At 41.4% G+C, this 22,526-nt stretch overlaps 1 protein-coding gene across 1 annotated transcript in view; it reads left to right on the top strand.

Moving 5' to 3' along the window:
- The window catches only part of nlgn2a (neuroligin 2a), a 151,492-nt gene that overhangs the window by 41,812 nt on the left and 87,154 nt on the right, over positions 1-22,526 (top strand). Inside the window, exon 4 of the mRNA XM_028429364.1 lies at positions 12,490-13,290. Coding sequence (XP_028285165.1) covers positions 12,795-13,290 — 496 coding nt within the window. The 5' untranslated portion in view covers positions 12,490-12,794. The remainder of the gene's footprint in view (positions 1-12,489; positions 13,291-22,526) is intronic.

Raw genomic sequence — 22,526 nt, 5'->3', positions numbered from 1 at the left:
CAAGAGAGGATCAAACAAGCCATGCTGTCTTATTCATTTTTCATGCTGCTGTACTGAGGAAGCAAAAGAAAGAAAGAGTGAGAGGCAACAAATCCAAGCGGCTAGGGAAATACAGGGAAAAAAACAAACCAGAGTAACCTACTTTTTATCACTCTGTGTCTCTTGGTGCATATGTAGAAGCTTAACGAGTTGCAAACACACATGCAAACACACGGTGAAACACTTTGCTCATAATTGCTCCAGTTGCTGTACAGGAACAATGATCCAAGAGATTGTAGTGACACTTAGGCTGAGAAACAGAGAAGAAGAATAGGGGATGTGTGTTTGTACACCAATATATTCACACACACACATCCTCACCCCTGCAATTCAGCTGCAACATGCCACTGAGGATAGAGCATGACCTGCACCTCAACACCAAGTGGAACAAGTCTCTCAGGCCGCCTCCTCCTCCTCAAGCTTCACTCTTCAGTCAGTCTTCAGCGGTGGAGCCGCCACTCTCCACTGGCACCTCATTATTTCCTTGGGCGCCGTGGGGCAAAGGCTCCCGAATCCTTAGATGCTGCGATAGAGAAAAGAGTGACGAACACAGAAGGAGGGAGGTGGCATTCGGTATCCCACTGTGCTGCGCCACACTGCTGAGACACCTCAAACATGCCACGCTCACACGGATTGAAGTACAGTAGCAACAGAGGAGGAGGGATGAAGAAAAGGAGGAAGATGGAAAGGGTAGGAGCAGATTATAGAAGTTGTACCGTTGCAGAAAGGCAGAGACGGCAGAGGGGGGAAAGACAAACTGTCGGAGATAGATTTGGAGAGGGAGAAAGTGTTGGCTGAGAAAAGAGCAAGAGCAGAGAAAGACGTAGAGAAACAGAGGGAAACTTCTTGCAGGTGTACATTTTGCAAGCAAGCCCTGCAGCTGAAGGCGCTCTGAAACCAGCAGACCTCATTCAGTCATTCAGGCTGAAGGCATTTCTTAAGTCTATACTTATATATAGAGACAGACAAAGACATTTTGAAAGAATAAACCCACTCATTAGTTAACTGTTGATGGCTCCAAGCACAGATGGCCCAAAATTAACCATTAACAGGCATGGCAAGCTTTGATACTACATGCTTGACTGTATTATCCTAAACAACAGCATTTCCCACAACAACTTGCTAAACAAACCTATCAAATATGTATGCTATGTTCTAATTTGCATCTAAAATATTATCAAGAAGACAAATCAATCAATCGAGCCTTGTCAAAGGAGGTGAAACAAAGAGTGCATAAACTTTTAGCAAAAACAGAAGTGAGGTTTGGTTCTGTTGGTCACCTGTCAAACCTTCAAACTCTTTGCTGTCAGTCATGCTAACTGCTCAAGAAAAGGAACTGATTAATTAAATCATTTGTAATCATGGAAGACTGTCAGATCTGGCAACACTGATAAAATCTGCAACTGAAAACTAGTCATTTCAGCTGAGTTTGATGGTTAAAGGATGAGTTGTGATGCATTCTGTCTGAAATCATTTGTTTCAAAAATTACCAGGCTATCCAACTAGCATGTCGTTCTCGGTCCGACGGTGGGAGTATGTGCGCACATGTGTCTGTGTGTGTTTGTCTGCGCATGTGTCTGTGTGTGTACACACATTGTGCCTTTGTGCGCAGACAGCAGCGGTGAATTGTAAACGCACAACCACGCAGACAGAAATGACATGCTGCCGTGCAAATAAGATAAATAACATGAGCTGTTTAGTCTGTTTAATAAAAGAACAAGGTGTAGACCTGTTGTATAGGAAAGGTTATCTTAAATGGCTTCTGTTATGATCTGGTGCTATATAGAAATTAAAAAGAAATGAAATTGACTTGACCTGATATAATGATGGGGAAACACTGAACTGATTCTTAAATATGGTAAATATTGGATAATAGGATATAGGATATATATTTTGTGTTCATCTATGGTATTTCAAGAGTGTTAAAAGTAGAAAAAACCTCAACATTGTGAACCGAACCGAACCGAAAACCGTGACCTCAGAACTGATAAGAACCGAACCATAGATTTAGTGAACCGTTCCACCCCTAATATTTTTACCAGATAGAACACTCTGTACATTCAGTCAGCATCATCATGCACATCATAACTTGTGCAGTATACCCCATATTATTGTGCTGATCATGTACAGCATATTTATGAGGACATCGTCCTCCTCCAGCTCTCCTCCAGTTGTAAAACAAACACAGCTCTTCTAGATGAGCTCAGCTATAGATTAAAGCACTGGATGAATATTCATTGATCATGTTAATAGCCAAAAAAAGAGGGTGTGGGTGGATCTAGAGGAGCTGTGTTTATATGCTGCAACTTCCTATTAATAATGCTGATTATAATCTGAGGATTATGCACCATGCCCTTTCTTTTGATATTTATCCCTCACCCTCTCCTTGGCTTTAGAGGGATGCATCACCAACTTCTACCCTGCAATAAATTCAATTAATTGACAACCAAAATAGCTGGGCGAGGAGAGTGAGAGAAAGAGAGGGAGAGAGACGTGGCTTGTTGATACACCCTGTTGTTTGGGAAGCAGACAATCATACACATCAGCTGCTCATGTGTCTCACTGGCCATCTGTCAGGGACAACTATCAGGATGGCAGTCTTCCAAAGCTTCCCTCTTCCTCTCTGTCTCACACTCTCTGTGGCATTCATCTTTATGTATATCACTTACACTCAAGGTTCATAGCTGGTCATTACCAGTCAAATGAGTGACTTCATTTCTTGGTGTCATGTCCTCATTTGGCTCCTGCCATTCTGCTTTTATAACCACCTTGGTGCAGTCAATAGAATCTTTAGTGCACCTTTAACAGTGTTACAAACTTAACTACACCCTGTAACTTTAACAACTTTACATTGTTATGTCCTTAATTGTTACTGTAATTAATACCTTGGACTTCTTTGTCTGTAGGTACACATTTTACCAATCATATATACTAGCTGACTTCCTGATCGTTTTTTTTTTTGTGTTGATGTGTTCTGTGTATTGGCCTGTGTAATAGTGTGGTGCTGTTTCAAGTAGTCCACTGGCACCAATTTAGCTGGTTTTCAAGACTCTGGAAATGTATCCCCAATGAGCTGTTTCCTTCGAAGAACACATTTATACACTAGTTTAATCATGATAAGGCTGTCCCTTTACAAGGCCTCCTCTCCCTGGTGATGGATGCATAAAGTAGATCCTTCATAGCTCAGAATATTCTAGTAATTACAATAATTGTTAGGTTCTTTTTACAATTCAATACAGCAAACTCCACAAACTGATCTCTTAACGGCTAAACTTTTAAATGTTTTGTCCCATTTAGCACTATCTTCAAAGGTCTGGTCTTTTGAAAGATACACCTCTGTAGACCACGTCCTTCAATGGAGCCCCTAAATTGGAACACCGTTGGTTGCTTGCTGTGGCATTGAAGCAAGATCATGTCATCCATTTATGTTGCTTTTGTGGTGAAAAAGAGAACATCTTCTTAGCACCATGGGAGCACTACTTCTGCAGCTGAACAACATGAGTGCTGTTGTTCATTAAGTGGATTTAAGTTTTCCAGATGAATGGATAACAGAATTTATCTTCAAGCAAGGCTGGCTGTTGGCCATCTATAATAGTACTAAAATCATATTAATTGCCAATAATATGCTTACACCCTTTTTATTCATTCTTTAACATTATAACACACCTTAGTAATGTCAGTTTGTTTTCTTCTATTTTTCCTTACTGAGCGACCAACACAACTATTAAAGGTAATATTGTAACAGAAAACCTATTTATCCCTAGTTGCAAGTGCCTGAGTGACTGTCCCACCCAGTACTGTGCTTGTCATTTGGGCAGCTGTAAGCCACTGCTGACATTCATCTCACCCACTGTTTCCCTTTGGCAGCATTCATTTGCTCAATTAGACCCCATTCACCCAGTCTCACAAACAGTGAAGCCAGTTTGTGCCCCATGTTGCCCTTGGCCAAATCATCCCCAGTAGTGCATTGGCGTGTCCCACTCACCCAGTTTAAAAGGTGACCCTTTCATTTATCCCAGTTGTAGAGCATCCGTGTTGCATCCACCTCTAGTGAAAGCTAAAGGAGATTTTTGATCACTGATCCGAGCCCTTTCTAAAAAGACCCATTTAGGCTCAATCTAATTACTGCTGTAAGACTCTCTTAAAAGTTTTAAAACTCTGCTTGTCTCTCCCGCACTGTGGTATGACCTGAAGTACTCTGATCCAAGGTCAAAACCACTTAGAAGATGGTAAAATATTTATGATATATGGAACGTGTTTAATGGCGGCACTCTCCGCCAACTACTATATCTTCCTCCTTCCTATCACTGAGCTTCGGCAGCTCTGTAAGCCTACAGGAGGAGTACCCCCCCAACAGGGTTATGTTGTCCTCTGCCCATTAAGGAAGGAGAGAGAGCAGAGACTGATCAGAGCAAATGATGGGCCAGTTACTGCTCAGGTGTTGGAAAAATAAGGATATACAATGGGTTTTAAAGCTCAGTATCCTGATTTGGTGAGAGGAAAATGTCCAGAGCGTTTCCCAGACGAAGTAATGGGCCTGCCTATAGCTTGTGAATGTGTTTGTGTGTGGCTGCGAGGAGGCTGAGCTGTCAGCCTGTGATTAATCTACCACTGTCTGTCTAATTACCACCCATGCCCCTCCATGTTCTTCAGTTTCACCGTCGATGCGCTGACCCACACCGGAAACTCTGTGCTCCCAATGCAAATTAGTGCCCTGTAAATATTTGCTTTTAACTCTTGCAGACACATTGTTTCCAATTTTGCGCTCCAGTGGTCTGCAACCCCAACACCCCCCAACCCCAACCCACAAACACACACACACAATACAGATACATCCGATGTACACATGCGTACATCACCATGTTGTCAACAAGTTCACCAACAGCGCCTTTTTTACTCTCCTCCTCCTCAGTCTCGCTACTCATTCAGCTGGTAGTCCATCAGGCTATTCTTTTCCACTGTCAGAGTAGTCTATACGGAGTGAACAGTGTTCACAGGAGCAAGGACAATGAGCATTGTATTGGATAGAAGCACTGTATTGAGATACAATATCGCAGAAAATGTTATAGATTGATGAGGCAGAAAAAGTTACTCAAATTTTATGGAAGAGTTTTACACATCAAAAGCCTTTTTTCAGGAAAGAGTGGGACATCTGTGTTAATAAAGATCGCCGTGAGGATAGACAATAGAAACATTTTTGAAAGGCACACTTTCATGGCTGCCATGTTGTTTAAGTGCGTCTCTGTTGGAAACAGGTGGGGGAGGGCTGAGCCCTCCGGAGGCTCACTACCGGAGCACAGGGGGGTGCGTCTGCGGTGGAAGTTAAAATCAATTTTTATGAAAAACAAATCGTCCTAAAGAGCAAATTTAATTAGGAAATCGACTTATCGCCCAACCCTAGGTTGAAATGCAGTGATTTAGTTTGATTCTTTGGCTCGTAATTCAATTGAAGTCTTGTCAAACATTGTCCAAACGCTTACCTCTGCTGTAAATAGCAGAGAATGTATTTGTGTGTTCTTCTCTGCTCAGAATACTCAGCTTTATCTAAAATCAAGTCACCTACAAATATTTTTCTTCATTATTTACCACTATAATTATCAAAGAGCTTCTGTTGATTGGGCTGCTCCAATCATTCCACCATCTTCTTAACATTTTGTCTCCCTTCAGCTATATCTGTTGATCTTTGCTCTGACTTCAAACTCAAAGAGAGAGATGGAAGGATGAAATAAATAACAAAAAATAAGGGATTGACAGGAGCCTGCCTGAACACTGACCTGCCCGCCGGCATTTTTCTATTCAGAGCCCACACAGAAGCTGTCAGCAGGATTTGCAAACATACAAACACACACACGCGCACACTGAACATCCGCCCCATCTACTGGCATTAATGTGGCATCTGCTGAGATGAAACGGCCCTTTTCTGTCCAGCCACTCAGCAACCACTCCACCATGCCCTCAAAATTACCTTGCCATCAATACATCAAATTCTGTCACACAGATCTGCTCAGCTCTGTGAATATACACAGACATACTTTTTCTACATACAGTCTAAGGGATGTGTTGATGTTTAAATATCTTATTTTCCTGGTCTTGATGTATTAATTAGCAAATAGATAAAACAAATGAGCTGTGTGAATTCAGAGACTGTCAACCGTGAGATACTAATGACCAATATATATATATTTGTGTGTGTATGAGCACTATGTGTGGGCTGGGTGCACGCTGATAAAATAAATACACTGTGCATGTTTTTTTTGCATTTGTGCATTCACCAGTATAAATTCCTGCAAACACTGTGATTTGTGTTACTTCCATCCTACCATGATAAGGTTATAAGGCAGGGACTGATTTCCAGGTATTAGCCAGCTCCTGCAGCCTAGCAAAGCCAGTTTATTATCTGTCATTAAGTCGAATCTAGCAAGTGAAGCGGTCAGCCGTGAGACAACATGAAGGAACAGGTGGGAGGCAATTGCAGCGGAGGTTGTAGTGGATGATGCTGCAGTTGTATTGGAATGAAATTGGTTTTAGTGGGATTTAGATTGTGCTTGGTAAGCTCTGTGGAAGAATGTAATTGTGAGCCTAGGATCTCCAAGCTGATTTGAGCAAAGCAGAAAAACAGATGAACCTTTTCCAGCAGAAGAGACATTGAGGTGAAAAAACATTAGACCAAATGTCTGCTTTGAAAGCTGTCTGACTACACAGGTCATCATTCAGAGATGAAGTAGTTCAGGTTCTGTCAGATTATGTCTGAAAGAGGTTATAAGAACCAAGTTCCAGGTCAGTATCTAAATGGAGCCAGCTCAGTGTTGTCAAGTTTGGCAGAAACCCTGGAACAGTGTGGAAGGTGTAATCTTACTCGGTGCTCCGCAGCTCAAGTTTAGGTTCATGTCCAAAATATTTGCTCGTACAGACATAGGCAGAGTCTGACCAAGTCAATACCCATTTTTCTGGAAGTAAAATATTCTTATCAGGGCTGTCCATTGATTTAGGTAATTAATTGGGATTAATTCCATGATCGCCATCACATTAATTGTCTTTGCTTAAAGGGATTTTTTAATACTCTCATTCTTATTGTTTTCTCTCTTCTCTACTTCTCTGCACTGGGCTTTAATAGAGAATGTATTATTTGCAAAATATCTTTGCTTGTTTGCTTGATTTTTGACTGATCTAGATATTGGTGGAAAAAGTGCATTTTGCTGAGAAAAATATTTCTACTTCTCACTGTGAGGTATCGGACATTTTGGAGGACACTTAATTATTCTCTGGCCAGTTCCTTTCAACTCATGATGCAATTCTTGGCTGCCCAAAAGCAAGACCTTTTGTTTCCGAGTGTACAAAGCATTCAGAAGGATCACCAAGTTTGTAAGATATAAATAAGTAGAGAAGAAGAGATAAATGTTGGACTCTAGTAAATATTTTCCTTTTTTTCTGCTCACACTTCAACCCCCATGACCATAGTCATGACCTTCACGTAGAGGATTACCAGCAGGTAAATTAAAGAAAGCCTTTGTTACAGTGGTTCCGGGCAATCGTCACAATTAAACATGACCAAAGTGGTCTTGCTGTTAAACACGAGGCAATCATTGCCCTAATGTGAGCAATGAAGCGGCCCCCACACCCACCAACCCTCCTGGCAACAACATCAAAGTCTGGTGTCAGTGTTGAACTAGAGATCCGTAGAAGAAAGCTCAAGTAATAATCTGTGGAAAATGATCTCTGCTGAGGCTTATTGTAATTAATGGGGGAGAAAATTGTTCAGACATGTTGAAGAGAACGATGCAATAAAAAGAGCACTTGCAATGCAGTCTAATTGTCTGTGCAGCGAATTGCGGAGTTTGTAATAGTTTTGTTAACTAGATGAGAATATGGGTCATTCACCAAATCCAAGACTTGAGCAGCTTCAGATCATCTCCTCACAGTCATTAATGATGGAAACAGGATGTAGTGAAAATATAATTTTTAACCTCTGTTTATGAATGGAAATAGAACTGCACTTGTACTCTATAGGCTGTGCATCGAGGAAGGGAGGATTTACCCTGGGGTTAATGTGACACTTTCCCAGTGTGTGGTTTGTTTTCAAATAATCAGGTCATGATTTCAGGACAGACGTTCCCCTGGAAACTTTGTTGCAACTGCTCTGCTGTGCATGGAAAGCAACAACTAAAGATTGTTTGTGTTGCTGTTCTAGTTTTGATACATAACCAATTCAGTTTATCCCTTTAGGTTTATTCTTTAAAATAATTTGCATTTGACTTGCTTATAGTGTCATCATCCAGGGTTTGTTGGGTGTTGATGTTGGTGTTCTGCAAATGCAGAACTGTAAAATTAGCATTGAAATTCCTGTGTTCACAGTGCTTACTGAGAAAGTCAGGTTTTATGTGTCATACTCCTTCCTGTGTTTTCATCAATAGGTGTCTAATAGGTTCTGTGACCCATTTGTTGTGATGCTACCACATAGAGGATTCACTTTTTTTTTAAAAATATATTTAGGCCTGTATAATTATTTATAGCAGTTAGCTCCTCTGTTAAGGGAAGGTCAGTTGTTCTGTGTACAGCATGTTCCTTGATTTGAAGTAAAAGTGTGACCAAGTGAGACCCTCAAACTATGGTCCCAACTTAAGTCTTTCTGTCTTGTGAGCAGAACCCTGACATGAATTGTTTCTCTTCCTCTAGATTCATTGTTCATTACTTTGTAAACATGTATTATCTCGCTAAGCTGGCACTCTGTTGAGACACTAAGCCGTCTTATTTTTCCTTTAACTTATAAGACAGTCCTTTTAGTGGAAAAAAAACTGTCTGATGTTCCCCTCAGCAACAGCTACTCCTGACAGATCAGTCACTCCTGCTTTCTTCTCTACCTTACTGAGAAGCGTTCAGGTGTCCGTTCTGAGTTATATGCTCAGCGTTCACTGACAACTTTCCTCTTCTTCTGAGCAGAGGAGATATTGACTGTACCGAGCAATGATGGCATTGTTATAGTTTAGCTATTAGCGTGGTAATAAGGACATTACCGCTCCATCTATTGGAGTTCATTACCCGGCAGGCGATATTTCAGATCAACAAATTAGACAACAAAACTGTTTCACTTACAGTTTTATGTGTCAAATTAAAATGTTTCATGGGATAGATCTGGTTTGCAGCCAGTGATAATAGTTTGGCCATCCCCACACTATAGATGGACAGCTGACATAGTACTTTAAGAGTAAAAAAATGGAGAAAATGTGTGCTACAGGCCTAGTTTGTGAACTGTTTGATCTGTGGAACAAAGTTGTTTTTTGTGTATCAATGATACAGAGTCACACATATCTTAATCATACGACCTGCAGTAAAAAGGCTGAATTGAAAATTGATTAATTTTTTTTGGCATTGTAATATCCTCCAGAGGTTTTGTGGCAACTCTCATGACTGTTTGGGGACATGAAAGAGAGGTGCAGAGAAAGATGTTTATACTGACGACCTGTGTGGTCTCTGTGCCTCCCGGGAGTTGAGGAAAACATTCTGATGAAATGAATCATGGATGAGTGTGTATGCATGCAGTGAGACTGAAACCTGCCCCTTTAAATGTACGTCTGCGAGTATGATAGTCTGTGCTAGAAGCGTTCACATACACATGAATGTCTTGCCGTGTTCAGCTCTCCTCACACGTCTCCATTTCGTCTGTCCCTCTCTGCTCCATCAATCATTTAAGCTCTCCATCCACTCACAGCAGAGCTGGACCAATTAGGCAATCTAATTGAGCCAATTAGCAATTAAACACTCAGATGCACCCTGAAATTCTGGAGGTCCCTCCAGGAAGATTCATGTATGCCGGGGTGTTGGATTTCTACCATAAAATCTGACTTATGTGGGGAGTTGTGCTGTTTCACCTCAGCTCTGAATTTAAGGATAAAATACATTTTTGAGAATTTTGCCTCAAGTTTCACTGCAATATAAAGTTCTGAACTTGTATGGACCGCACAATCGGTGTCAGGGGCATCAAAATGTCCTGTTGTGAGTTTTGTAAGTACTCAATTTTGTGACCTAAAATACCAGATTACATTAATGCACTGTGGTACCCAAATAAATGCTGCACATATGGGCATGTATAAAATCAATTAAATCAATTAGTTAAAGAGGAAGGGGGAGCCCTACCTACACTCGAGGTAAAGGTTTAAGATATCAGAAGTCCAGTTGACCTCTTTTCCGTCGCCTGTGGATGTCCGTCTGTCAGACGTCCCTTTTCCTTAGTCTCTCCTGACCCTATGCTGCTTTTATGAAGGACTCTGCTGTCCAAAGAGAAGCTTCTCATTAACAAGCACCCGCTTCCCATCTATCTACATTCTCACCTTTCATCTCCCGTTTGTCCCCCTTGGTCTGGGCTCCTCTTTTTCCCACTCTCTCTCTTCATCTTTGCCTCTCGATCTCTCAGTCTCTTTTATGTATTTTGGTGGATGAAAGTTTAATGGTACTGTAGATGGTGTATGTGTGTGGGGGTGAAGGGCTCGTCTCAGCGCCCAACGCAAAGCAGGCCGGCCTCTAGACTCTCTATGCTTTAATTAGAGCACACATTGTGCTGCCCAGTTTTCTATGAGCGGATACACATCCAAAGACACACAGGGGCGTGTGGGCAGCACAACAAAGTCCACACTGAGAGGAACAAAGACAGGATCCAATATATGTAGTCTGAACGCACTGTACCAAAAGAAGACAATGAGCGATTACAGACACTACGGACTCACAATTACCACTTTCCAGAAGACCACAAATCTGTTTTCACCACACTTTCCCCCACAAGTCTGAGTGTTTCCTCCCCTCAAAAAGCTTGTTGTGCATAAGAAAGTTTATTATTACATGAATGAGCATCCTTATTCGTATTATCTGCTCATCAGCCTATAGACACTAATTATCTCCCGTCTTGCCTCAGGACACTCAACTCCCATTCTTCCAAATCCAAATGGCTTTATTGGCAGTGGTAGAAGATGAGAGGAAAAAAGAGAAAACAAAAACACAGCAGCGCTTCAATGGGTGCAGGCGATGCAATAATACGGTTAATGATGGCTAATAAATGGGACAATTATGGCATGGAAAGAATGTAAAAGAGAGGAAGGTGTGACGATGAATTTTAAAAGTCAGATAAGACTCGGTAAGCATAAAAGAGGTTTTTTCCTTCTTCATTACGGCTAGGGCATTACTGTCCCGTTACATAACACCACCCAACAATGTTATGACGGTATAATCTCTTCTATGCATTTACTGACTCTGGGTCTGTTACATGAGGATTTGCACATTTCCGCTGTAGATTACATGAATGAGTGTACAGTGTGTGGGCACTCATTCATGTGTGGGCTTACTGTGTGTATGTCATGCGTCTCTGCGTATAGCCAGAAAGTCCCGGGTTGTTATAAGCTGCTTACAGGCGCACATTATTGACCTTTGACCTTACTGGGCAGTGAAAGGCTCACCCTAATCTCTAGCCTTTACTATTTGTCCATTCTGGCTACTGTACTGTTATCTCCAATAGCAACACTGAGGCCTCTAGGAAATTAATATTCATAAATATTGAGGCATCCGTATCAGTGCTGTTAGATGAAAACTTGTCAAGTGGCGTGACTACACTTGCTGCACTGCATTAGCTCTCTGCATAGATGTGTGCGTGCCAGGAGTAAGCTGGCAGGTTAAACACAGTTCACCCAGGGGGATTTGGTGCCTGTCCTCATTCAGGTCAGACCGGGACAGAGAGAACATGTCCAATTTATAGTTTTCATGCATAATAGATAGAGAGAGACATGAAGAAATGTGCACTCAGCACTGAGTATATATATGAGATTTCCATGGGTCAGATAATGTGCAATCACATAAATTGCATTTGTTTGAGTCTCATTTCTTCCTGATATGCTTGTCAAATTTGATTATCCCATTAATATGGCTACTAGGCATCCTCCTTGATTTACCAGTAGGTTACATTAATTAGTTCACACAGGAGCAAGCAATGTGCTTGGTCATTTTTAGCAACAAAAATGCTTGGCTTGTTAAAAAGATAGACATCTTAGTTTTCTTGGTTCCCATGGTAACACGCACAGCTGATCATCACAATCATAATACTGTAGAAGTAAATGCAACTGTCCTGCTAGTTGGTAGAGGATGGAGCTTAGTGGCCTAATTATGTGACAGCTAATGATAGGCATTAAATTGGCTGATAACAAGAAATGTTTCTAGAATCAACACTGTAGATGTAGAATTATCTTCAACTATTTCCTTTTTAGAAATGCTCTTATTACTTGGCAACAGTTAAAAGGAAAAAAATGTATCGCTGACAACATTTAATGGAACATATTTTTGTGTCAGATAAGCTCTAATCTCTCTTATATTTTCCTCTCTCACCCCACCTCCTTCCTGTTTTCCTCTCTATATATCACTGTCCTTCTTTGAATCGCACCCCCCCCCCTCCTGCTTCTCTGTCTCATTCTGCAGAATTCCTCATCAGTCTGATTGTCTGGATAATAGAAGACAAATAGGTATGGAACGCAACAGAACCATGGCTGGGGAAGTGTTTTGGATCATTCATAATCAGCATTGACCTGGCACCCACACCGAGGTCCTGCTTCCTTTGCCAGTACCCCAAGGACCCCTCCTGCCCAGCAGCTGCTTTTCCCTCTAGCTCACCTTCACTCAGTGGTTTTGACAGTACGTTTCAAAATACACCCTTTGCTTTTTGTCTCAAGGACAGATCTTCTCCCAGACTAGAAGCAAGTGGCTAAAAAAAAATAAATTCAGCCATGTGCCCCCTTCCTCTTGCTCCAAGTAAATTAAGTCGGTGGGGTTTGCTGTCAAGGACACGCCCCCCTACTCCCATGAGAGAGTGGTACCTCATGACTGTGCTAGGCCTCATCCTGCTCTGCAGCCTGGCCTCAAGCCAGAGGATGGATCCATCTAAACACCCAATAGTCACCACCAACTATGGGAAACTCAGAGGCATCAAGAAGGACTTGAACAATGAGATTTTAGGACCCGTGGAGCAGTACTTGGGTGTGCCCTACGCAACAGCGCCCATCGGCGACCGCCGCTTTCAACCACCTGAAGCCCCAGGTTCCTGGCAGGAGATCCGCAATGCCACCCAGTTTGCTCCTGTGTGCCCTCAGAACGTGCATGGGGTGCTGCCTGAGATAATGCTGCCTGTGTGGTTCACAGACAACTTGGACGTGGCAGCGGGTTACATCCAGAACCAGAGCGAAGACTGCCTCTACCTCAATGTCTACGTGCCCACGGAGGATGGTGAGTGGACATAGTGACAAGAGGGGTTGGTGGGAGGTGAGGGGTTTGGTTAAATAATTGAGATTTTTCTATGCCCCACCCCTTTTAGTATACTTGCCAAGCCTGTCAAGCCTTCTGTATCTCAAATTTGCAAATGCATTTGCAAATTTGTAAATTTGCAATGCAACTTATTATTCAGCTACTTAAACCTACCGCAAGATTCACACACTTATTTCAACCTTGTTTATCTGCTTAACTTCAGCTTACAGTTGTATTTGGACAAGCAAAACCAACGTTAGATTTACACTTTATTGCATGCATATTTTCACTTTTACCATTACAGGATAAAAGCCATTTAAAATAAGGGGCTAACCACTGAGTAAGGTTCTATTTCAGATAATGAGTTTGGCCGGGGATTGCTGAAGTGTAAATTTCCCTAAATCCAATTCCAGAACAGAGCTCCTAATGGATGCACATGCCCTGATATACAGGAGTGGCCTCCATGCAGCACCATGGAATCCCATTGCCTACAGCTTCAACGTGTAAAGAAAGCTTGACAGGCCTATCATGTGTTTTGCATGATTGCAATGTCTGGAGCAGTCATTGCTGAGGGGAGGGGCTTAGTGAATGGTCAAGAGAAAGGTCATTTAAGATGTAAAATTGAGACTTGTCAGGTTCTTATGCAACACTGTAAACATTTCATATGAGTTTTAGGATTTGGTGTGGGTGGGGCTTTGATACATAAACAAAATAATATCCTAAAAATCCCATCGAGGTCACAAAAAAAACTACCTTTTGCTGGTTTTACAGTATATTCCATTTAAGGTGTTATTAAGCAAAATATGGAAATCCATATTCTCTATAAGGAAAGGATTAGGTGACTCTTGACTTTTCTTCCTTTTTTTACCGTCAAGAATCCCCTTCTTTCAAGTCAGATCATACTGCGGACATTTTTGTCTGCCCGGGCGCTATTAGGCATATGAGCAATAAAAGAGGAATATTTCCATCTTGTCAGCAGGTGTGATATGAAGAGTAGAGGCTTCCATCACCCTCTCTCTCTCCTTGCTTAGGGTACTGTAAGATGGGATTCACATTTGTCTTTTTTATATCTCTAGTATAAGCTTTCCAGATAGAAAGGGCTGAAAAATTCATGTTGGCAGGTTTCACATCTGAAAAGCTATATTTTGACCACAGACACAAAGATAAATGTTACTAAATATATACACATTCATACATATTGTCTCTATGTATGTCAGTTTTCTTCACTCTAACACATTTCAGTTCCCCTTCTAGCACCTCCGTCACTTGGACTTTTTCTTTTTTCCCTTCTTTCACTGCAGCCTCGGCTCTTGACACCTCGTCACTGCCACTTATAGCTCCCTGGGCACATATAGAGAGCACTATACATCAGGTTTCACGACTGTTTTTTTCCCCTGCTGTTTTCTGAGATGTGCAATATGGTGGAAACACAAATGTCATAACACACACACACGCAAATATACACACAGTGCCAACCTAATGGCGTACAGTGCATTTTGTGGAAATGTCACGCAGGTGTAAAACACCTTCCAGCAGTGACCTCTATTCATCAACATGAAACACTAGACTTGTCAGTGTAAGTGGGGTGGATAGAGGTTTTTCATCACTGCTAATACTCCACACATTGTAACTGGTGTATGTATCATAATGTAGTATTATTGTTTAAAAAAAAGTATTGCAGACATATGAACTTTTTTCATCTCCCATCCTTCACCATCATGCCTGGTGTATTTATATTGGTCAGATCAGGCATGACTTTGCTAGCCTCAGCAGTCTCCAGCTGCCCCAGGGGGTTGTCTTTCTCTTTGCTCCTCCTTTCCCTTTGCTTTTCCTCCCACATTGATTTGAAATCATTTTTTACATGTGCAGCACAGCAGGGGGGGAGAGAAACAGACACAGAGAGGGCAAAAAACAGCTAATCTTTCTTGAACATACGTGAGACAATATACTCTTGAATTCCTTTCATTTTTTAGAAAATGACCACGGACTCTCAGTCTCCTGAGGCTTTTTTCCTTGTATCTATTTTTTTAGGATGTCCTTAAAAATCTCCTCTAATTTTAAGTGGATTAAGCCTGCAGAATTACTTCTTAATGCTGCCATCAGTGCAAATGGAAGAAAGTGGGACACTGACATGAACGTGTTTGTTTGTTCATAGATAAACAAATACGACAACATTTGGCGGCTATTCATGGCCCTTTAATTAATACTTAAGTGCTTAGTGAGTTGCAAAGCTAGCCATGTGTTGTCATTTTTTCCATTAATTCCAAGGCACTCAGCAATGAATATGTTTCTGAACTTGTAATACGACCAGACACTTGTACAGTAATAATGCAAAATTACTGTTTACACTTCAGTAGCTTGCTTTAACATGCAAATAAGGATTTTAGTGCTGTTAGATGTAACTGCTTTAAATATGCTTGCTGTTACGTTCCCCGGTTAGTCCAGGGGATGAGGGGAAGCAACAATAATGTTACCCAGGCCTGAGGAAGAGACAGCAGACAGAAACAGTGACTGTGCATTATTTCGTTTAAAAAAAAAAAAAAAAAATAATAGAACGCCAAATCAAACACAAACTGCCCCGGCCATGTGCACAACTCCAGCGAAAATAGGCGTGCTGATGAGAGCCAAGTGGACTCAGCTGTGGATGATCCACTTGGTTCACTGAAAGTGCACTGGGAACCTGCACAGAAAGCAGAGACACACGTAACAGACATACACACACAACAAATGAGTACCGGCACGTAACACTTGCTATACAGCATATTGTACCATCAAGAAAGCATTGAAAGATATATAGTAACAATGCAGTGCAACAGGGCTTCCCTACTTTAAAGCCTCTTTTAAATGCACCCTCCGTTTCCACCCGCTAGTCCTTCACAACACAAACTTTTGTGCTGACTGCTAGTGATGCCAATAAAAAAATCCTTAAAATGTAGAACTGCGAAAAGACAAAATCCACATCCAGATGCTTGAAACACTTCTGTGTCACCACGTGAATTCAGTAAAGGATGGCTCTATGCCTCTCTGTTGGTTTACATACAAACATATGGAGCACAGTTATCTCATTAAAACCCACGTTATTTTCCCACTCCTGGGCTAGCACAGAAAATCAGTCCTTAGGACCCAGGAGAACTGGTTTCACCCTCAGGCAGGTAGCTCCCTCAACAAAACACAGGCAGGGAGGGGCTTCCAACTGGTTCCCGTGGAGACGACATCCCATAAATCATAGCGAGAGGTTTTCATCTGGCTCCTGCAGAGTCACGGTGGATCGATGGACGAGGCGAGGGAAGGACCGGCTGCTGCTGCTGCTGCTGCCGCCGCCGCCTCAGGCTCACAGACAAACCACATGCTTCTCTCAGCAGTCAGCAGCCGTCAACACAGAGCAGGACTTGATGGTGAATCAGTGGGAGTAGCTCGACTCAGCAGCTCACAAATGGAAATGTTTACCAGCATACAGGTTCCATTATAGCTGTGTTTCGTGCAGTTGGGTGGAGAAAGCATTGCTTTGATGCAGAAATAAGCTAGAAAAATAGCTCAGGCCTTTAGTAGAGCCACAAAATCTGAAGTTTAATGGACAGCATGAACATTTAAGTTCAGTTGACGAAACACTTACATTTTTGCACAGTATGTGTCACGGATGTGCCTAGAGATGGAATTTAATGTTTTTTTTTTTCTTCGAAATATTGACCATTTCACCCCATTCTACTGCTGATCATCATTATAATACTTAATTTTCACATCTTATTATCTTGCACATGGCAAATCCAAAAGAACTATGAAATTGTGACACAAATCTGCCATTATGGACACAGGCAGCATGAATTGTATTAAAATGTTCACATCTTGCACCTGGTGTATACAGCCTTGCAAGATCAATAATTAAGATAATTCAAACATTGATCTTGAATTAGCTGCTGCTGCACTTTAAAAGAACTTTATTAGCAGTAGGCCTGGTTTTAACCCTGGTAAGCTGTTACAAAAGTGCCTTTTAAACTGCTAGTTCTGTTCAATTAGTCCCTTCCAGCAGGGTATACATCAGTGCTGCCAGATGATCCTTCGAGATTTGAACCGCTAACCTCAGCGCTGTCAGAGCTGTGCTTCTTTAGCGAAGCTGCAGGAGGAGCTGGGGGCCTTATAAATTATTCCTTCCGAGACTTCATCCATCTCTATGCATCAGGCTCAAACTCCCCACATCTCCCCATTCGGCAATATTTCAATTTTCTGAGGAGATTCATCAAGAAAGGTTCAATACTAATAAAATAATGCACGCAGCAGCTGAGGGCTGCGTCGCAACATCAGCGTCGTCAACAGGCTAGAGACGAATAAATAAATAAAAGAAATAAAAACATACAGATAAATAATGGAAAGAGAGAGAGAGAGACATGCCAGCATGTAGCAGAGAAAATATGATATATATTGCTAGTGATGCCAGAAAAAATGATTCTGCTCAATCTTTTTCTTTATATCACCTCTTTCTTCTGCCAGGCTCAGTTGATACCCTCTAAAGAACAAAAAAGGTAGAAAAAGGGGATGATTGGAGAAAACAGATTAGCATCTCTCCGCAGGCAGAATCTACTTCCAGAATGAACAATTGCTGTTACATACAGTATGGTCGCCTGTAGCTCCCTGAAGAGAAATATCTTCTCTTCACCCTTCATCAGATAGCCCAAAGTCCTTTGATGTTGGTATGTTCACCAGATGTGAATGAGACAAACTAAAACCTTTAATAAACAGACGAAGACAAGCAGGTTTGAAGTCAGCCATAGGTGCTGTAGTTGTCATTGTGGGGAAGATCGAGGTCAGAACAGAAGGCCTCATTCAGCCTGTGGTTTAGCGCTTACAAACCAAATCTGACAGTGTCCATCTTTGCCTTTGCACGTCCTCTCATGTTTCACCTCCCTCTTTTTGCCTCTCTTTTTGTTCAGACTGCTGCTCACTGCTGTGTGTGCTGACCTGAGGCACAGCAGTGTAGACCAGTGGCCTGCTCGGTCAAAAGCTTAGCCTCACTCATTTATATGGTGAGATCGAGGAGAGTCAGATCAGCCAGGGTTAGTCACTTACTTTCAGCTGTTCCATTTGTGCATCTAGGATGATTCAGCTACTACTCAAATAAGGGCACTGCACAGAGTGTGTCTGCTGGCTGTTGAGAAGTTTGAAAGTCTGAATGTGAACAGTTTTGGATTTGTGTACAACTTAATATATAATTAACGAAGTGGCCTTGGTGCCCTTCTCCACCTTGTTGCTCACTCTTAGATTATCTAAGAGAAAACACTCTTTAACATTGAACGATAACACATTACACTAAGGTATGAAATCTTACATCTTACTGCCTTGTAGAGATAGGTATGGCATTTGTGGTGTCTTGAATGCTTGTGGCTAGTGGATCAAGTACGTAGGTTGGTAACAATGGGAAAAAAGAATCAGTCAGGATCTGGGTTCACATTCATTTCTCTTGTTGTAATCAATACACAGAGACCCACTGATAGTCTTCTTAATGAGCAGGTTACCCAGATACAGCAAATAAATTGCTCTGTGCCCTGTATTCTTTCTTTGCTTAGTCAGCTTAAGTCAGGTTGCTGCCAAGATGGCGGCCACTCACCATACCGAACCATTTACACAATGTGGGCTGAACAACTCTTTTTACTTGGTTTTAAAATCTACCTTAAATCTAATTGCGAGCAACATTAAAGGTCTTATAAAGCATAAAATCAGCTCCCAGAAACGTGTATATACTCTTTGTAAAGTCACAGTGCATATAGCATTATGTTGCATGAGTCTAAGGTAATAATACGGTTGACAGTGATGCGTATTGAGAGCATTACATTTGGTTTGCCAGCAGCTAACGCACTTGTTAAAAAATAGACATAAAACAGGAAAATTTGCTGCATTAACACATGGTGTTTGTTGTGATTGGCAGGGTTGAACAGTAATGTGTGTGACATATAAGTGACTCAGTGTTAAGCCAGAATAATCTGATTACACACACACCCGTAGGAACAGAGGAAGATGTTGTGCATGCACAGCAAAAACACCTTCAAGACTAAAACAGCAAATCCTTTGAAGTACTCGTACCTTCTAGATACACTTTTAGGTATTCATCTTTATTAATTATTTTTAATTTACATGACAAAAAACATTCAACATGTCACTGTCACTAAAGAAACTGAGCCAGGTCCCCAGGGACTTTAAAACTGTTGCTGTTTGATATTTACAAAGAAATCCGATGATGCCGACATGCACCCTTTGCAGCGAAGACTCACAATATCCAATGTTAGACATGAGCTGAGAGGAAGACGAGTGGATTTTTAAAGTGCTGACTGCTAAGCTGCTGTAGCCCGTGGGTTTGACAGACTGTTGAAATGAAGGAAAGGTTATTAGAAATGTGTCCAGCACGACCGAAGCTGACGTGTTTTACAAGACAAATCTGCACAGACAAAGAGAGAAGGTGGGGAGAACCCATTTCAGGCAATGAGAAAAGGAGAGAGGGTGTGTTTTGTGCATGTAAAAGAGGAAGGGAGCCTGTCAAGAATGGATCATATTCATATTCTGTGATGTGTGATAGACGTTTATTTCGAGATAATGCAGGCTGTGCTTGGATTTCAGAGTAGATTTTTTTCAGATGTATTTTTCTGATTTTAAGAATGGATATAGTCTGAAATATGAGGTAATTTTAGGTGGTTTGCAACAGTGCAAGTGTGATACACTTTAACAAATTTATGTCCACCATTTCAAACTTTACAACACCAGTGATTTCCTGATCTGAGGGAAAAATTGACACAAACATAAAGAGGCAGGTATAAACAGTATACACAGTCACACAATTGATCCAAGAGACCAGCTGCATTGGTAAAATAGATTTTATACAAAGTTCTGCATAATATGAGGGGGGAAAGAAAGACATATATACCCTATGAAATATGGAACAGTACTTTAACAAGTCAAACACAGTAGCGCAGTAAACAAACTTAGCGAGCTGAGCTAATGTTTGCTCCACAGATTGGTATAAACACAACTTCAAAACTGTGTTCTCCAGCTCTGTATTTGCTTATAACACGGGCAATTACGGGAACAGTTGTTCTTCAGCTCTGCAGAATCGTGCAGAGTCTTTAATTTTCTCATCCAGCCCAGAAAATGATATTCATGCTATATTCTAACTACCGGATGGGTCAAATTTAACATGACGACAATAGAAATGTTAACAGAAGTGTTAACAGCAGAACCCTAGAAAAACATGATCCACCCAGATAAGCTAAGGCAAAGCTGCTGACATTACCCTCACTTGAACAGCACCCATGACAGTAATATGACATAATGAACATACAAGGTCAGTGAAAGTCCTTGGAAATAGCTTAATGTTTATATGTAGCAGGCAAATGGCTTTGACATATTAAAAATTCTTCTCACTACTTTCCAAACTTTTCATTGGCAGAATATTATCTTGTCATAGCTACATGCAGCCTTTTTTGTAACATGAAAGAAATCCAAATGCAGACAGGATTTCCTGATTCTCACATATGATGGTTAAAGATTAGTAGAGCAAGTTCCAAAACAATTAAAGTATAATGTGTTCAAATAGCCTCTGCATTCTCTGTAATGACTATAATTATGGAGATGATTTGCATATTTCACTGTGCATCTGTACTTATTGTGGTTGCAAGCAAATGCAGTGCTTTCATAATGCAATTACATGACTGAGACGGAGTGCACTGCTGGGTTATGATATCGATCACATTTTGAAGCCTTTTGGTAGCCTCGTAAGGAGGCAGGGAAGCAACAGTGCAGTTAGTAAGAGACACTGAAATAAAGAAGCAGGCAAGGAGGAGGAGAAAGGAGGCTCGAGAAGTGCAGAATTTAGATCGAAGACACAAGAAAGGAGGATAGAGGGGCAGGGGGAGGAGGGCATTGTCTTGGCAACCATCCACCACTTCCTGTGTCTTCCTGTCAGGGCGTGCATCAAAGGCCGCATGCATTTTGCCTTTCCACTAGACTCTGAATGAAGGAATTAGCAGGAGCTCAGTTCCAGCTATTTATAGCCTGTAAGCCAGGGCTATGGAGAGAAAGAAAGGGAATTTGACGGGGGGGGGGGGGGGGGGGGGGGTGTGGATGCATGCATGGGTAGGTTTTAGTATCCAGTGGGTGTGTGTACGATGTGTATGCATGTTCACATGATAACAATAATCAGGCTTTGTTGCATTCATGTGGGTCATTGGTTTGATCTACTCTCCTGTCCTCCCTCCATGTTTTTTTCTCTCATTTTACTTCTCTACCTCTCATCTCTTTACTTTTCCACCATTGGTGCCTTCTCCTCTTTTTTCTTAAGCATGCCCCCCCCTGCCATCCTTGCTGAATTTTCTCATAGCTTCCCAGTCATCACCATATGCTTTGGATGAGCAATGAAGGCAGAAATAGGATTTAGCAGCAGACAGTCCATTTAAATGATCTTTTTAGCCCCAGGAGAGTGAATTGACTTTACAACAGTACTTAAATAATAAGCTCTCAGGCTTTGACTATCGTCGTTCTTTCTGGCTTGGCTTCTGTAGTGGCGCTCCAGCACAATCTGGGATATCATCTGATTTAACTTAGGGATTGATGAAGTGCATCTAATAGGATTTGATGAAGTCTGATGTACCCTGTCCTATCAATTAAACCTTCCATTTAATACTTAGCCCACTCCCACAGGTGGTGCAGGAGTCATGCTGAGTAACGCCCACCTATTAGCCTGGGTTTTTGAGCAATACTTACCAGTTCTCTCTTCCTGTGTGTTTGTAATACCTTAATGTTAGAGCTGCTCCTATTAATGTGTTTATATTATTATTTGAACAAATAGTGATGAGGTGACTGTTGCATTCTCTTTTATTTTTATCTAAACTGTAGTCTTTTTTGCTAATAGTGTGCTATCAGCCCATTAGATGGCAGATTTTATCAGTTGTACCTGCTGACTAGTGATACAGTCTTTTCTAGTTTCGATAATAGCCCCAGTCGCCTTCCACATAATTACCTTCTGGCTTTGTAATCAAGGTAATCTGATACATTTACTGGTGTGATTACATAGTTGTTTTGCAGTGGTGTGTTACTGGACTCAGGTTTCACATAATGCATAGCAGCAGTGAACAGTCATAAATTGCCCTCAGTTCTCAGTGTATTTGCCTTTTTATAATTAATTCCCCAGTTTATTGATACCGTTCACATTTTGAACTGCTGAGTCTGCCATTTCCAGG

This window comes from Parambassis ranga, chromosome 18 (genome assembly GCF_900634625.1).
Source record: "Parambassis ranga chromosome 18, fParRan2.1, whole genome shotgun sequence".
Taxonomy (NCBI): Eukaryota; Metazoa; Chordata; class Actinopteri; family Ambassidae; genus Parambassis; species Parambassis ranga.
The sequence above is the reverse complement of the archived record's forward strand: the minus strand, read 5'-3'. Positions and strand labels throughout refer to the sequence as shown.